This window comes from Gobio gobio (assembly GCF_949357685.1).
Source record: "Gobio gobio genome assembly, chromosome: 22".
Taxonomy (NCBI): domain Eukaryota; kingdom Metazoa; phylum Chordata; class Actinopteri; order Cypriniformes; family Gobionidae; genus Gobio; species Gobio gobio.
In genome coordinates this window covers 43,124,285-43,143,354 of record NC_137118.1, presented here as the reverse complement: position 1 = coordinate 43,143,354, position 19,070 = coordinate 43,124,285, and the positions used below count along the sequence as shown (strand labels likewise).

The 19,070-nt window shown below is 37.5% G+C and overlaps 1 protein-coding gene across 1 annotated transcript in view; it reads right to left on the bottom strand.

Moving 5' to 3' along the window:
- Positions 1–5,083: 5,083 nt before the first annotated feature.
- cntnap3 (contactin associated protein family member 3) overlaps positions 5,084–19,070 on the bottom strand; it is a 269,897-nt gene continuing 255,910 nt past the window's right edge. The window contains exons 22-24 of the mRNA XM_079805074.1: positions 16,205–16,423; positions 14,181–14,252; positions 5,084–5,836 (exon numbers count right to left, since the gene is read on the bottom strand). Coding sequence (XP_079661200.1) covers positions 5,640–5,836; positions 14,181–14,252; positions 16,205–16,423 — 488 coding nt within the window. The 3' untranslated portion in view covers positions 5,084–5,639. The remainder of the gene's footprint in view (positions 5,837–14,180; positions 14,253–16,204; positions 16,424–19,070) is intronic.

Sequence of the window (19,070 nt, the reverse complement as noted above, 5' to 3'; positions counted from 1 at the left end):
ATCAAATGAGACCTCATTGTAAAGTGTTCTTAGTCATAATCCGTGTTTTTCTCTGTCAGAATCGCTCAGTTTCACAGCTTGCTATTATACGTCATTTCTTTCAAATCACATCGAATGCATTAAATAGAAGAATCCAGCTGTGTCAAAGTCAGAAGGCATGCGGGAGCGTTTCAGTGTTTAGTGCTTCACATGAGGCTGTCAGAGACGCTTTGTTCACGTGTAATCCTGCGGCTCGTGTGCTGCCCAAGTATTTGACAACATGATTTAACGTCACCTGCTTTTGACCAAAAACACACAGAAACAAAAAAACTTTAAATATCCCTGGAGACTTTTGGTCTTTTGGAGATGCAAATCAAAACGTCCTGTTTACTTTATCCTGTCTTAAAGGGGACCTTCTTGATTTTGTTTTTGGGCTCTACTAGAGCAGGTTTTCATGTTTGAATGTTCAAACAACATATTATTTTTCTCACATTCGACCTCGTTGCAGCTCCTCTCTTCCCAGTCTGTCCGTAACGTTCTGTTTAGTTCCTGTCTCTATAAAAGGTGCATTCACGCTAGTGTTGATTCATTACCACAGGGAAAACTGCCATATACACTATATTGCCAAAAGTTTTGGGACGCCTGCCTTTACACGCACATGAACTTTAATGACATCCCATTCTTAATCCGTAGGGTTTATTATGGAGTTGGCCCAGCCTTTGCAGCTCTAACAGCTTCAACTCTTCTGGGAAGGCTTTCCACAAGGTTTAGGAGTGTGTTTATGGGAATTTTTGACCATTCTTCTAGAAGCGCATTAGTGAGGTCAGGCACTGATGTTGGACGAGAAGGCCTGGCTCGCAGTCTCCGCTCTAATTCATCCCAAAGGTGTTCTATCGGGATGAGGTCAGGACTCTGTGCAGTTCAGTCAAGTTCCTCCACACAAAACTCGCTCATCCATGTCTTTATGGACCGAGTCTTTGTCCCCAAACTGTTCCCACAAAGTTGGGAGCATGAAATTGTCCAAAATGTCTTGGTATGCTGAAGCATTAAAGGGTTAGTTCACCCAAAAATGAAAATTCTGTCATTAATTACTTACCCTCATGTCGTTCGACACCCGTCAGACCTCCGTTCATCTTCGGAACACAAATGAAGATATTTTAGTTGAAATCTGATGGCTCAGAAAGGCGTCCATTGGCACAATGCACTTTACACTCTCAAGACCCATAAAAGGTACTAAAGACGTCGTTACAAAGTCCATCTCACTACAGTGGTTCTACAATAACTTTATGAAGCAACGATAATAGTTTTTGTGCGCAAAAAAACCCCTAAATAACGACTTATATAGCGAAGACCGATTTCAAAACACAGCATCATGAAGCTTCGAAGCGTTATGAATCAGCGAGTTGAATCATGATTCGGATCGCGTGTCAAACTACCAAACTGCTGAAATCACGTGACTTTGGCGATCCAAACCGCTGAATCGACTCACTGATTCATAACGCTTCGAAGCTTCATGATGTCTTACGGGTCTTACGGGTGTCAAACAGCATGAGGGGAAGTAATTAATGACAGAATTTAATTTTTTTGGGTGAACTAACCCTTTAAGAGTTCCTTTCACTGGAACTAAGGGGCCAAACCCAACCCCTGAAAAACAACCCCACTCCATAATCCCCCCTCCACCAAACTTTACACTTGGCACAATGCAGTCAGGCAAGTCCTGTTTTCCTGGCAACCGCCAAAACCCACACTCATCCATCAGATTGCAAATCAGAGAAGCGTGATTGGTCACTCCAGAGAACACGTCTCCACTGCTCTAGAGTCCAGTGGCGGCGTGCTTTACCCCACTGTATCCCACGCTTTGCATTGCACTTGGTGATGTAAGGCTTGAGCTGCTCGTCCATGAAACCCATTCCATGAAGCTCTAAACACTGTTCTTGAGCTCATCTGAAGGCCACATGAAGTTTGGAGGTCTGTAACTATTGACTCTGCAGAAAGTTGGCGACTTCTACACACTGTGACCCTCAGCATGCGCTGACCCCGCTCTGTGATTTTACGTGGTCTACCACTTCATGGCTGAGTTGTTGTTGTTCCCAATTGCTTCCACATTGTTATAACACCACTAACAGTTGAGCGTGGAATATTTAGTAGTGAGGAAATTTCCTGAATGGACTTATTGCACAGGTGGCAACCGATCACTGTACCACGCTTGAGTTCACTGAGCTCCTGAGAGCAACCCATTCTTTCACAAATGTTTGTAGAAGCGTCTGCACGCCTAGTGCTTGACTTTATACACCTGTGGCCATGGAAGTTATTGGAACACCTGAATTCAATGATTTTGAGGGGTGTCCCAATACTTTTGGCTATACAAATACAGATAATTTTGTATTATCGCATAACTTTTTGATTATTTGTTGTAAAAGCTAGCTACACAGAACAGAAAGGCTTTATTTTGAAAAATAACACTAAATAGTTTTCATTGAAAAATGTTAAACATATTAATGCCCACAATTAAAGTTACAAAACAAGATCAACCAGTGACTTTCTTTGTCTTTTGTTCTCTGATTAACACGACAGACAGCAGTCGGTTTATGGGCTGCTGTCACTTTAAGATCGTATGCATGGATCTGTAAGACTGGAAAAACTGGAAGATGCCGAGCCGTCCGGACTGAGGAACGACTACTCCCCGGGAAAACAAAGGACATTTCTGGAAATTAACATTTGAACTCTCTCTTGCAAAATGATCATTCCCACCCGAGGCGCAATCACACTGAGTCAATCACTTCAGTATTGCCATAATTTACATTTCTTTCCCTCCCCCCTCTTCCCCCCCATCTCTTCTCTCCCCATGCTAAAATTCACCCAAAAATCTATACGGTTTAATGTGAACAATTATGTCCGGAGACTTGAATAATGCAAATTGTCATTGCTAGTTGATGTCCCAATTTGAAGAAGGTTTCTGTCTTGGTCTGGTATTTAAGGAGATGTTTCAGGAGTCTCAGGGGCGATTCTGTAGTCAGATCAGCCCGTAATGCTGAGCGTATTTTTCTATGGTCAGGTATCTTTACTCTGTACACTGGCGTGGAGCATTTCAATTCAATTCACTTTTATTTGCAATACGCTCTTCACAGTACATATTGTTTCAAAGCAGCTTTACACAAAATGCATGGGTCTACATTACAATTTAGAGTGATCTGTTACAACTTCCATAGAAATGAATTGAAAACACTCGCTTCACGCCATTGGACACGCACCGTGAGTGAGAGGAGGCAGGTGTGTGTCAGTCGCCATCGATACTGCAGAAAAGGAGTATTGGAACTGTTTCAGATATTTCAGTATCGATACATATCGAAATATCGGTTTTTGACAACACTAGATCACGCCATGTCGTAATTACCTTAATTGCGACTAAAAAGTGTTCATATCCTCACAGAACTCAACTTGTAATCTTCTGAGAGCTCTGACTTGTACCACATGACGGCTGTACCATCTGACTTCTGCAAATTCATTTAGGAGTTGATGGTGTTTGTTAAAGAAATGCATTATTCCCAGTCCGAGGATGTGGCATGAACGCAGCAGAAGCCCCTCCTTCTGAAAATCACAATGTGCTCTGATTGGTCGGCTGGGCCAGTGTTGTCATGCGCTTTGAGCGTGTCTAGGAAATGTTCTGCCCCTTACCATACCGTGAGTTTCAACACACCACTAACTAACTCAACAGGCCCGCCCCTTTATTTAGCTAAACCTTGGGCTGGAATTATTTAAATGAGGAATATTTGTTCCTGCTCTCTAGCCCGTGGAAAGGCGAACCGGTTCTCAGAAGGCTCGTCAGTCGAACCAACTCCGAACCGGCACCAGCACCAGCTGGTGGAAAAGGGATACAAGACAGTGTTAATTTTGACAGCAAATTTTGATTTAGTTTTAGTCATAGTCTTTTGACTAAAATGCCATTTAGTTTTAGTCATATTTTAGTCACCTGAATTGTTTTTAGTTTTAGTCTAGTTTTAGTCGACTAAATATCATAAGATTTTAGTCGACTAAATCTACAGTAGATTTAGTCTCCTAAAATCTAATTAGTTTAGTTAAATTGTAATACATTAAGCATTTAAGCATTACATAACCGACTGTCACTTGAACTGACATTTTGACATCATTTTGTTTTTGACATTAAAAATACACTAAAGAGCTCAATTCACTTTTTTTAAAAACATCTATATAGTTTTTATAACTTTGTATTTCTGTTTTAGTCAGTAGGCCATATCAGGTTAAGCTAAAGCTTCAAATAAGTTTGTTTATTTTTTATTTTATTTTATTTATTTAATTTCAAGTAATGAAGATTTTTTTAATGGTTTTAGTTAACTATTATAACCCTGATACTTTATTTAATTAGGTCAAATACTGGTCTTTCCTCCTGAATATGAATTAAATGGGAATTAAATTAAATACAGTTAATTGTGTAACCAAAAACGAATATATAATGCATGACTTTTAATGATAAACAAGCTGGAAATACACCGGGACTCTTATTTTGAAATGTCTGCACCTCTGTTGCAGTTGCAGGAGCTCATTCAAGTTCAGATGAGATAAAATATATTACAATATAAACATGGTAAAGTAAACATTGTCATTACTCATCAGCATTAGTTCATAAACTAGCCTGGCATAAATGTGTGTTATTGATTGTGAGCCGCTCTGGAGCGCTGGATTGGGGATGAGTGAGCCGTGTTTTCCAGCGGTTAGATCAGTTCAGATCAAATGTGCGCATCTGTTACACAGGACATCAGTTCTGACTGGATCTCTTCCCTAATCGTCCCTGCCTACATTTTCGTCTCGTTTTTATTTGTTGACGAAAATGACAGATGATTTTCATCATAGTTTTTGTCATCCAACACTAGTTTTTATTTAGTTATCGTCTCGTTTTCGTCAGTGAAAAAAGGTTGTTGGCGAAAATTATGACGAAAATTATTCGTCAACGAAATTAACACTGGTACAAGAAAGAAAGATGAACATCTTTCCCCTTTACATTTTTGTCTTGTGGAAAGAAAAATAGAAATATGTGAATAAATGTGAAGCTTGTTGTGAGACAAAAAAGACCAGAGACACAAGTTGTCCACAATAAACAACTGTCATAGGATGTATTTTTTTTTGTTCCAAATGGCAAATCATTGAGAAAAAGCACGGGGAAACTGCAAGAGTGATAAATACGGAGTGTACAGCCTTGTGCATTTAAGCAAAATCTCAAGTCTTTTGCACGAACGCATGTATTCACGACAACATCACACTCGCCAACTCACGTTTACTTTGATTTAGTATACAATGATCGCTTCTTTAACTCCGTTAAACGTAATACTGAGCACTGATTCGTTCAAAGGCAGAAGGAGACCTTACAAAGTTTCATTTCAAAAGAATATTTACAACCAATGAATGTCATTATACACACCTTAGAAACCGTACTATTGTGCCAAATCTCTGGACAATAAATGTTTTATGTACAAAAAGGGCATAAACGGAGGGACACACATCACTCCTTTTCAGCTGCCCCCATCGGCTGACAGTTTCTCTGACGGTTTCCCATAATGCACCGTGAATGTTAATGTCTCTAGACTCGACAAGGCATTTCAGTCCATTGGTTTAACTGGATTAGTCCGATACGAGGTGGAAGGGCGTCATATGAAATATTCTTTTTGGTTGTCACTGATAATGCTCTGTGAGTTTGGATCCGTGTTAAAGGGCGTTTCGGGACTGTCGTCTGTTTTTCCCGCTTTGGGCTCTTGGGTCTGAAACGTTTCTTTCCGCCGGTACAGGAACCGCGCCATCACAGCCAGCACGGCCAGACTCACAAATATCACGACGGCAATGACACCTGAAAAACAGCACAGTGACACGCAAGAGAGTGAGGAACTCACTTTGGACACCAGATCCAGACCTCATGACTCGATCACATTTCCACATCTCTGGATCATGAAACATGTGATGGGCACACTGTTTTGACATGGTTGACTGACAAAAAAAAAAAACTTTATTAGGGGGAAGTAATATAAATATAAATATTGTAAATAAAAATACAAATGTATCAAATTAAATGTATATTATTTCATATTCATTATAGTAATACTAATAAAATATGCACTACGTTTATACATTTAACTAATATGTATTAGTTTAATGAATACATAAAAATAATAAATCAATTCATAATGAAAACGAAGGAATTCCATATCTATGAAGATAATTCAACATTGGATGTAAGCACTGCAAAGAAAGATACAAACATTTGGGAAATTAATATCGAGATTTATATTAATTAAATTAATACATATAATTTATCAATAAAACATATATAAATGAACAAATATCCATATCTAAATGAATCCATATCTATGGTTTCTGGTGATGAATCAAAATGGGATGTAATTACTGCAAAAGAAGATTTATGGAAATATAAGTAATATAAAATATTAATGTATTCATATAAATATGTTTATAGTATTTATAATATTAATCATATTACTATAAATATGTAAAGGTAAAAATATTATAAATGAATATAAATGTAATATATATATATATATATATATATATATATATATATATATATATATATATATATATAATCATTTGTAATGAAAACTAAAGGAATTCCATATATTTGTTTTATGATGATGATTCAACTTTGAATAACTACTGCAAATAGAAAATGAAATAAAAAAATTAAAAATTCAACATCGGGTGTAAGCGCTGCAAAAAAGATACCAAAAATAATATGCAAATACAAATTAATTAACATACAATATTAATATATTATAATTAAATATACATTATTTTTTTATATACATTTGACTAATATGTATTCATTAAATTAATACACATAATTTAGAAATAAAAAACATATAAATTAAAAAATAAAATTATAATTTATAATGAAAAATGAAAGAATTCCATATGATAAATCAAAATCGGATGTAATTACTGCAATAAAGATTTAGGAGAAATTTTTGTATAAATAATTGTAAAATATGAATGAATTATTAAGACATTATAATAATATATTAATTAATTAATTAATTATAACCTATTCATTCATTAATTAACAATAATATATTAATTAATATATATTTTAATATATTATTAATATTAATAATTTAATCAATATTAATGTGAAAAACATTATGTGATATTAATATTGATTATATTAATTCACATTAATATAAATATGCAAAGGTAAAAATATTATACATGAATATAAATGTAATAAATATACAAAAATATCTAATTTGTTATGAAAACTTTTTTTATGGTGATAAATCAACTTTGGATAACTACTGCAAATAAAAAAAGATACCAAAAAATGTTTATATACGGAACTTAATGAGGTTTAATTGACTAAACGCCATAAAGCATTGAAAAGTAATGACATAAATTGGTCATGTAGTGTCGGGTGTATTTTAGTGCCTCAGTTTAAAGGGCAGCCGCCGGACAGTCCGAGGCGCTTCTGAATCCAGACCTCACACACCGCTATCATGGCACAATCAATCGTCATTTACTGGCCATTAGCCATGTTTCTGGGGCTGTTAAATACAGACTATCAATAAGGGCGAGAAAGCTGGCAAAAAAACCCTTGCGGCTGGCGCTCACCATCAGACGTGTTGTGAATGCTTCTCCGTCTCAATTCTACTCGCTGTCACAGTGGAACGCCTCTAAAATGTGTCTCTCCTTTGTGGCCGGTTAAGCGTGGCACATTTAATTATAAAGGGTAAAAGAAATGTCTAATTGAGGCACCAAAATAAATCTCAACTCAATTTAATGCCACATTACGGTGGCAGTGAAAAGGACAAAGTGTATTCGGGATTGTGGCTGGATTGTAATTTCTTTAAATGTTTAATTAGTTTTGGGGGCCGTTGTTAATTTCATTCTATTTACTGATAACTTTGGAGAAGTCTTTATATTCAGTCAATGTGAACGCGGCTGTTAATCAGTCATTACTGAGGGCCCTGCCGGGTTAGAGGTTCTCGGATTAGTTTTATAGAGTCTTTTAAATGCACATGCAGGCTGAGCTTCCCAGTCATCTTTGCATGACAAATAATCCGACGTCTTTGTCATTCAGGGCAAGTTTTAGCTCGCAAAATGTAAATTCTGCCATCATTTACGTTCCCAAACTGTCCTGTACGACTTACTTTCTTCCCGTTGAGCGCAAAAAGAGCTGTTTAGCACAATGTTGATGCTGCTCTTTTCCATGCAGTGACAGCGAGCGGGTGCAACTTAAAGGGTTAGTTCACCCAAAAATGAAATTTCTTCCATTAATGACTCACCCCAATGTTGTTCCAAACCCGTAAGACCTCCGTTGATCCTCGGAACACAGGTTAAGATATTTTAGATTTAGTCCGAGGGCTTTCAGTCGTTTGAATGTAAGTGTATGCACACTTTGGTGTCCACGTCTAGAAAGTAATAAAAACATCAAAGTAGTCCATATGTGACATCATTTGGTTAGTTAGACTCTTTTGAAGCGTCGACAATACATTTTGGTCCCAAAATAACAAAAACTAAGACTTTATGAAGCATTGTCTTGTCTTCCGTTATCTTGAAATCCGCGTTCACGAGGCCACAGTGACGCTGCTGACGTAAGACGCTGTGACGTGTTATCTGGTGCGACAGAGCTTCGTTTGTAGCCTGAGGGAGACTCAGTACAGCGTGCGTCTCCCTCAGACTACAAACGAAGCTCTGTCGCACGTCACAGCGTCTTACGTCTGCAGCGTCACTGTGGCCTCGTGAACCAAAATTTTTGGACCAAAATGTATTGTCGACGCTTCAAAAGAGTCTAACTAACCAAATGATGTCACATATGGACTACTTTGATGATGTTTTCATTACCTTTCTGGACGTGGACAGCAAAGTGTGCATACACTTACATTCACAGGACTGAAAGCCCTCGGACTAAATCGAAAATATCTTAAACTGTGTTCTGAGGATGAACAGAGGTCTTACGGGTGTGGACCAACATTGGGGTGAGTCATTAATGGAAGAAATTTCATTTTGGGTGAACTAACCCTTTAACAAACTCGGGTCTGTTTCTCTCAGAAAGCTTCATATACGACTCCAGGAGAAAAAAAATTATCATAATTTTTACCGTAAAAGACTGCGGTAAAAACTGGTTAACAGTACGTTTCCTTACCAAATACTGTGAAAAACGAATAATCTAATGTTACAGCAAATTACTGTTAAATTGACAGTTTTTGGAAGTGAAAAAGGAAAATTCATTTATAATTTACAATGAAAAAACAATACATTGACAAGTGTTGTAATTACAGTATTTAAAAAGTGTTAAATAAATACAGTAATAACAGTTTGTTCAGTTCAGTGCTGTTGTTATAGTTGTCAAAAACAGAAATAAAGCAATAAATAAATATTGGTTATTCTAAACATGGGTTATTGGGCCCATAAACATGCCAATACTTGTTATCGGTACACTGTAATCCCTAACGCTCAATATACTTAATTGGTTTGAGTAGAGCCAACACAAATTAAACAAATGAGTTCAATCAAATGAACTTTTATGAGTATTGAGAACTTTCTTTTTCTTTCGAGTTCACAAAACGGACACATTTTAAGTCATCTGAATTGTTTCATTGTTTTATGAACCTGTTTCTTTTATTTTAGACAAACTTAAATTGACACTCAAAATGGAGAGTAAATGGTAAAATTAAGCGTATATGTTCTATATCGCTGTACTCGTTCAGCAAGTGCTATGCTATGCTAATGCTATCAAAGCATTAGCTGTGTCTCAAATGACGCTCTATACACTATGCACTTATGCACAGTGGTGTAGTGGTGCCTGGAGAAGTGGGTACGGTATACTCTTAATTTATGCCCCCCATTTTTTTTTTGTGGCCCAGCAATAGATGAACATCCTGTGTTATAAACAGTGACATGTCAGACTAGTCTTGCATATTTAGTTCACTCGAAAATGCGCCAGTAGTATTTGCACATTGTCTCTTGACTTTAGCTGCTTGACTTCACGGAGTAAGGATCACTATGACATTAATATTAGCCACGGAAGAGGTGCAGATTTTGCAATCAATACTGGCATACAGACAATAAAGACTACATAATTATACTATTCCTTATTCCAGGGGTTTTCAAACCTGTCAAACAACTATTCTCTCACCTTGCAAGTGTCTCTGCCAGTAGTTTATTTTGTGAACTATCTCTTGGAATGGCTCATTAGCAACAGATAGTGTAGGCCTGAGTGTGCCAACATTATAAGTTTAAGTTGCAATTTGCAAATATTACTGGTCCTACGCAGGCCTAATGAATGAATATAAGATATATTCAAGATGAGGCAAGCATGGTGCTAGAGATTAGTTTATTTTTTTTTTAAATATCATCATCTTTCAAAGAATTCAACATTATATTCAAAACAATATGTTAAACTATTATACAGGGTTTGACATTAACTTTTTTGCCCAGCAGTCACTGTGGCTCGTGGCTTTCCAAAGTTACACGCCACTCAGCATTTTCACTGGCCACAATTTTGCTGTTAAATTGCTGTTAAATTGAGTCATTTTACTCGATTTAGACGATTTAAAACCCTTTTAAACGCTCAAATGTAGAGTGACCACTCAAATCAAGGCTATATTGTATCAGCTGGTATGTGCAGGTGGGCAATATGAGCATCAGGCTAATATGAGAAATTTAATATGATACGAGTTATTTTTAAGGCTATATAAAAGAACAAAGAAGCAAATAAGCAAACTACAAAAACAATAGTATAGCCTAGACACAGTAGGTTTATTTAATATGTATAGCCTACATTTATTTAACACCTGTAGTTGTTTGATTAACATTAAATGACAGACAGGCTGCTGAATAAATCGACATAATATTCTGACACATATCCAGTTATTACCCACTTGTTTACGTACACTTAAGCCATAAGCGACTGTGTTCTTGTGAGATACTCCACACGATGGATATTTTGACATCTGTGTGCGCGTGTATTTGAATATTCAGGCGCAAGGAGAACTGATCGCGCGTGCTACAGAGAGAGAGAGAGCGCACGTGCACGCTAGAGAACGCTTCTGTTGTATGTCATTCAGCGCTAACTGCAAGTTAATCGATAAAGAATAGTACCTAATTGAACTGTAATTTTGTGATACGACGTTATATACATATAATTATAAATGATGTGCTGGACTGTCATGGCTGAATGATGCTCATCAGAAGGGATTTAAAAGTGGGTATACGCAATGCCGACTGATAAAGAAGTGGGTATACGCCGTATACCTGCTTATAGCCTGCACTACACCAGTGCTTATGCACAATGTACTCAACCGTGTAGTGTTTGAAACTTACATGGTTATTTTGTCATTCAACATCGGAATCTGGTAGCCCCTCCCCCTCCACTACGTAATTTAAGCTGCGACAGTCGAGTGCATGAAGTGTCCAACATTCCACACTTTGTTTTTTTCCGTTAATTGAGTGCATCATCCGGGTATTTAAAGTGCACTTTTCCTTTTTGAATTTGGGGAATTGGGACGCACCTATTGTGTTACCAATTAGCAAGGTAGCATTTACTGAATTAGCTAGTTCAAGCTAGCCAAGTTTCCACACCTAAAATATTTAAGTTGATAATTTTAATTTAAATTAATGAATTAGCTTACTCAAATATTTGAAGTTAAGAGCATTTAAAATGGGAGTACAAAATAAAAATCTGCAAATTCCGCTTACTTAAACTTGACATTTCTTAACTTTTGCCAACTTTTGTTTAAAGTGTATTGGTTATAAAAACCATTATCGGTCGATCTCTAATCTTATGTTGCTAAATGTTTATAGCATTATTTTAGTGCCATGCATGTTACCATGGTGATGTTTTGTATTTATGGCACTGTGCACCTTCTATATATTAATATTTCCCTCAGCTTATGGAAAAGCAACTTGTGATGACATGTGGCCTGTGTTTTTACTGTGGTTGTCAGTAAATTATAAAGATACTTACAGATTTTACTCACAGATTGTATTACCTCAACAGGTTGGTATATGAACATTATATCAGTTAATGAAATATAATTTTTCTTTACTATTCAATCCATAAAAACTAAAATGCTAATATGCCATTTCCCCCCTGTACATTTCAAGGATTTTTTTTACAGTGTACACGTACAGTAGTGGCCAAAAATGATGTTTTTAATGACCCTACAAGTTCGACTAAACCATCAATATATTTGGAAAATAATTTATATATATTTTAAATTATTTTAAATAAGAGAGAAGAACAAAACACTAAACTTAGGCCCCGTCCACACGAATCTAGAGCTTTCCCTATCCAATCTTTTCTTTTCCTTGTTTCAAGAAATATCTGCGTACACGCGAAAGCACTGAAACCGACTCAAAATGATGTAGTATACATGCCAAGCCAGTATGTGTCGCTGTAATTCTGCCACAGAAATACACTAAAAACAGAGAAGATAATAAAAAATAAATAACAATAAATAAATGTGCTACTTACCAGATGTGTTTTATTAACGCCTACACCTACCCCATCCCTTACAAGAACGCAAATACAGTAATTAAATGATGCAATATTAATGTGCGCATGCCCAGTGCCCGTAGCTGTATCCCTTTCTAGTCTTTCCCTTGCGGGATGTGGTGTGATGATCACCGTTTCACAAAATATACGGATTGGCTGTACACACGAAAACACAAGGGTGTCGTTTTGAGATTTATCCACTCTGGGACCCGGTTTCAAAAAATATCGGTTTCATGCTCCCAAAACGCCGGATCCGCCTGGACGAAACTTTTACGTATACAGCTAAACGCGTCTCCGTGTGGACGGGGCCTTTGTTAAAGGGATAGTTCACCCAAAAATGAAAATTAGCCCATGATTTACTCACCCTCAAGTCATCCGAGGTGTATATGACATTCTTCTTTCAGACAAATAAAATCTGAGTTATATTAAAAAATTTCTGGCTAATCCAAGCATTATAATGGCAGTAATAGTTGCTCTGTTTTTGAAGTCCATAAAAAATGCATCTGTCCGTCAAATGACGTGCTCCAAGCGGCTCCGGGGTGTTAATAAAGGATTTCTGAAGCGAATCGATACGTTTGTGTAAGAAAAATATCCATATTTAAAAATGTATAAACATTTTTTCAATGTCTCTGCATCAGCCGTCCCTGCGCCATCACTTCCAGCGAATAAGGTCAAAATACATGCAAAATACCGGCGCAATCATAGATTTATACATAGATTCCTCATTAGTGCCTGCGCGGATCGGTCAAATGAGGCATCTACGTTTATATATCTTTGATCACGCCAGTATTTTGACCTTATTCGCCGGAAGTTATGGCGCTGGGAATACTAGATGACATTCGTCTGATAAGAGGTAAAAAATATAACATAAATACTGTTGGGTTTCTCGCAGAAACCGATGGTTTCGTGTCTTAAGACATCAATGTGTCGCCACGAGCCGCAGGGTTCAATAAGAATTCGTATGTCTATGTGTTTTTACTCTCATTTTCTAAAATATCCCCATTGACACGACTATCACACTGCAATGGTTGGAGTTAAAATCTTCATTTGTGTACTGAAGAAACAAAGACACCTATATCTTGGATGCCCTGGGGGTAAGCAGATAAACCTAAAAATTTCCTTTTTGGGTGAACTATCCCTTTAATGTATTTATCCGACTAAATAATTTGGTAAACTACAGCTACAGGTACAAGCTCATTGGAAAAAGCATACACTGACTACTGCATAATCAGTTATTAACATTTGGCATGTCTTCATAATTTCTTTGCATGACAACCTGGCCAAAAAATATGCCGGCACAATTTTATCACAAATAAAACAACTGCACAACTACGCTTACAAAATCTTAAAAATTTTTTGAATCGTATTTGAATAAAGGGTGAAGATGTCAATTTTCCTACCGGCCGGACATCACTTTTGCCCAGTACTGTACTTTTATGCAGCATTTCTCTCCTTTTTTGAAACTCAAGAGTCTCACTGAATAGAAAAGAGCAGGTGAATATCTCCCTTCGTCTTCCACAGAGTAAAATAAAGTCAAAGGAACGAGTAAATGATGATTTGGGTGAATTGTTCCTAGAGCAAGACAAACTAGATATGAGCATAAAGCAGCAAGATAACAATGAATGAAATGAGAAAAGATGAGGAATGGAGTATTTCTCTAAACTAAAGCATAACATCCATTTACCTCCGATCAAAGCCGAGTCGCTGTTGATAGCATTGACTATCGGCTCACCCGCACCTACTGAACCCACATGATCTACAGCAGAGGAAGAGAGAGAGACAGACAGACAGACAGACAGATCATCAGCAGGATTCAAGCGCTTATCGCTCGCAGGTCGCGGCTCATTGAATACGCCACTGCTCGATGAAAGAGCGATGCGGCACCGGCGCAGAGGCAATCGGGAAATGATTATGCAAATGAAGGTCTTTCTCACGCAGATTAATACAGCGATCAGCCATTACGATCATTATTGCTCTAATTTAATTAGCACTGCGGATGGATTCAGTGAGCCAGCGACCAAAGTTTGCTGAAATTCGACTTTCAAGGAGGAATCTGGGCAGAAAGACTGAACAAACGAAGGAGAAGTTCGGAAAACAAAGTCTGAGGAAGATACAGATGCCAGAGAGTGTTGTTTTCAAGCAGCTCGATATACGTAAACTAACTTTAACCAAGAGTCAAACTGTTGCTCTGCTAGGATAAGTCCTTATACTTGCATTTTGCATTAGTTTATTTAGCGTTTTATTCATTTTTATTGACCTGTCAGCATTAGTACAGGTTCTTAAAGACAATTGTCATTAAAACACTGAATTATTTGCAGTTTTCGAATTTCATAATGCAAAACTAAATTCTATAATCCACAATCATTTAGGAGTCTGTACATACAATGACAAGCAAAATGAGGTTTGCATGGAAGTGCTTGCATTCATGTACTTGTGTAGAGTTTCAGGCCTTGATAGTTTAAACGTAAGGTTGATATTTTCTGTAAATTCACTAAAACATAAACTGTTAATCCATTGGCCAAATATCAGGAGATTAATTGGCTTGATCATTTGAGTGCATTAGTACCTGTCCACTTTTGTAAAGTAGTCTGTGAGCGATTATGTCATTTGCAGAGCTTCATGGGATTCTCTGCAGAATCATGGGTAATGTAGTTTTTCATCAGGAATTCTGCTGTTGAACATGATTATTTAAAAAGTATGTTGAAATAATGGCTTCAACTAAAGCATATAACATTGCAACCTCGTAGTTCATCTTTAAAGGATTAGTTCACTTTTAAATTAACTTTTGCTGATAATTTACTCACCCCCATGTCGGCCAAGATGTCCATGTCTTTCTTTTCTTCAGTCGAAAAGAAATTAAGGTTTTTGATGAAAACATTCCAGGATTGTTCTCCATATAATAGACTTCAATGGGCTCCAAACGGTTCAAGGTCCAAATGACAGTTTCAGTGCAGCTTCAAAGGGCTTTAAACGATACCAAACAATACCAGACGATGAATAAGGGTCTTATCTAGCGAAACGATCATTTTCTGTGAGAAACCGAGCAGTATTTATGCTATTATTTTACCTCTTATCAGACGAACGTGATCACCTCTGAGCTCCGCCATAACTTCCGCTAAGTGAGGTCAAATACGAGCGTGGTCATAGATGTAAACATAGATACCTCATTAGCGCCTGCATGGATCAGTAGAATGAGGCATCTACGATCGATATATCTATGACCACGCTCGTATTTTGACGGAAGTTATGGCGGAGCTCAGAGACGATCACGTTCGTCTGTTAAGAGGTAAAATAATAGCATAAATACTGCTCGGTTTCTCACAGAAACTGATGGTTTCGCTAGATAAGACCCTTATTCATCGTCTGGTATCTTTTAAAGCCCTTTGAAGCTGTACTGAAACTGTCATTTGGACTGTGAACCGTTTGGAGCCCATTGAAGTCCATTATATGGAGAAAAACCCTGGAATGTTTTCATCAAAAACCTTAATTTCTTTTCGACTGCAGAAAGAAAGACATGGACATCTTGGACGACATGGGGGTGAGTAAATTATCAGCAAAAGTTTATTTAAAAGTGAACTAATCCTTTAAGTTAAAAAATAAATTCCCCATTGGAGAAAATGAATAGGATTTTTACATTCTATAACTAGTGCAAACAAGGGCTGTTTTCAACCTTGTGAAGGAAGTGGGTGGCTGTTTTGATGGCTTTACCTGCGAGAGAATGAGTCGTCTCAGCTGCGTAGGGGTTGGACGGTAAAGACGAGCCACAGCTGGATTCGGTCAGCGGTCCGGTGACTATGACAGGACTTGTGTCTGGATACAGCAGGGCGGCTTTCAGCGGAGAGATGGAGTTAAACTGGACAACAGACAGACAGCCGGTGAAGCCCAGAGCGTTCAGACGGCCAATCTCTGGATCCACTTCACCAGATTCTGCAACGAAGGACGCACACGTCTGAGCATTTAATGAGATCTCAAAAATATCTTCTACAGGACAGCAATGAGGAGACAAAGGGAAGCGTTTCTGCTTCTCCTGAGAAAAAGACCCCAATGATCTTACACGTGTCTCCTCTAGAGTTTCAGAACAGATTTCAATATCTCCAAATGAAGTCCAATGTTAGATAATGCTCAAACAAACTCTTTATTAATGGGTTAGTTCACCCAAAAATGAAAATTAGCCCATGATTTACTCCCCCTCAAGTTATATGACATTCTTCTTTCAGACGAATACAATCTGAGTTATGTTAAAAATGACCTGGCTCTTCAAAGCTTTATAATGGCAGTGACTTGATGGGTCTTTTTTGAAGTCCATAAAAGTGCATCTATCCATCATATAACTGCTCCACACAGCTCCATTAATAAAGGCCTTCTGAAGTGAAGTGGCACGTTTGTGTAAAAAAAATATCCATATTTAAAACTTTATAGACTAAAATAACTAGCTTCTGGCGGTCAAGAGTAACCCTGATGCGATGTACAGTAGGATCACAAGCTTTGATGCCTCTCGTGGATAGTGCTGGGCAACAAACTCAAGCCCCTCTTCTCTTATATCGCAATCCTCTGCCATTTCTCTTTAAAAATTCTCGTTTTAGACTCTAATTCATGACCGGTGTTTTGTTTTGCTCTATCCTCTGCGCTTCTGCGTTCATCGACATGCAAGCTTCAAGGGTTCAAGGGTCAAGGGTTACTCTTTCGCTGTAAGTCGACTTGCGTAAAGCTGACTGCCGGAAGCTAGTTATTTTAGTCTATACAGTTTTAAATATGGATATTTTTCTTACACAAACGCGCCTCTTCGCTTCAGAAGGCTTTTATTAATGGAGCCACGTGGAGCAGTTATATGATGGATAGATGCACTTTTATGGACTTCAAAAACAAAGCAAACAATCACTGCCATTATAAAGCTTGGAAGCGGCAGGACATTTTTAATATAACTCAGGGTTTCCGGTTACGCCGGTAAGAGGATGACAGCTTAATTTTCGAGCTCCCCGTCGGTTTAGTGAAATAAGCCCCAAAAAACGTAGTTTTGTAAACCTTTGTGTATACTTTGCATAACAATGGAGAAAGGGGTTACTACTAGAAGTAGGACAACGATGAACGTGATCGAACATGACCCTGAAGTGAGGCAAGGTAGCAGAAGTAGCTCTCCGAGTTCATCTCCACAATGTGAAGATAGTTCCAAACTTAGCCTGCAATGTATTCTCAACGAACTTCGGGGGTTCAGAAGAGACAATAAGGTACAGCTTTCTGACATTAAACAAGAATTGAAGAGAACAAACAACAGATTGGAAGAAGTAGAATCATCAACGTTAATCAAGCGGCTAACACAGCGCCAGGCTAACCTGGAAGCCAGGTTAATAGATCAAGAGGGCCGTGCGCGCAGAGACAATTTAATACAACTCAGATTGTATTCGTCTGAAAGAAGAATGTCATATACACCTAGGATGACTTGAGGGGGAGTAAATCATGGGCTAATTTTCATTTTTGGGTGAACTAACCCTTTAAAAGTCACTGGACTACATAAAAACAAGTTTACAAGACGTTTTCATGTAGTCCAGTGACTTTTAATAAAGAGTTTGTTTGAACATTTTATTACCTGGATGTTTTAGATGAATCTACAATATTAGATTATACCCAAGATACCAAACTCTGCAATAGAAGGTCACAATTCTCAAAAACATCTTAATTGATTCTCTCGGAGAGCAATTAAATTGAGATCTAATGGAAATGTTTGATTAAGTGATATTCAGTTAGATTAGATTAGATTAGATTCAACTTTATTGTCATTACACAAGTACAAGTACAAGGCAACGAAATGCAGTTTAGGTCTAACCAGAAGTGCAATAGCAGCAAGTGCAGGATATACAACGTTTGCATAAGTGCAGGACATGGATATGTACTGAGTATATATAAATATGTCTATAAATAGAGAGATGGTTATTACTATAAACAGAATTTACAGGTGAATATGTACAGTGAATAATATACAGATGGTTAATACTATAAACAGAATTTACAGGTGGATATGTACTATGAATATAATATAATATACAGATGGCTATTACTATAAACAGAATTTTACAGATAGAGGTATACAATGATATGTTAGGCTAAAATTAGGAATATGGCAGTGGATTAAGGTAGTGCAATAAATTATGGACAGAAGCTATCCGAAAAAAAGTGTAAAAGTGCAGTGGAAGTGATTGCATATTACAGTTAGAAGTACGGTGCAAAATACAAATGTAAACAGTAGGTACTGTAAATAACAGTCGGCAGTGCAAATGAGCATAATCCAGTTACGGTGTGGTAGTGCAAAATGAATAAGTAAACAGTTGTTACTGTAATAAAGAGTCGGTAGTGCAAATAACAAAGTGAAGGTGGATGTGAGGTAGGAGAGTTATCAGTATATGAGGGGAGTGGATCAGCGGGGGTTTGAGTTCAATAAAGAGACAGCTCTGGGGAAAAAACTGTTCTTAAGTCTGCTGGTCCTGGTCCGGTGGATCCTGAAACGCCTGCCGGAGGGCAGGAGAGAAAACAGTCTGTGGGCTGGGTGAGAGGAGTCCTTGAGGATGCTGCGAGCTCGATG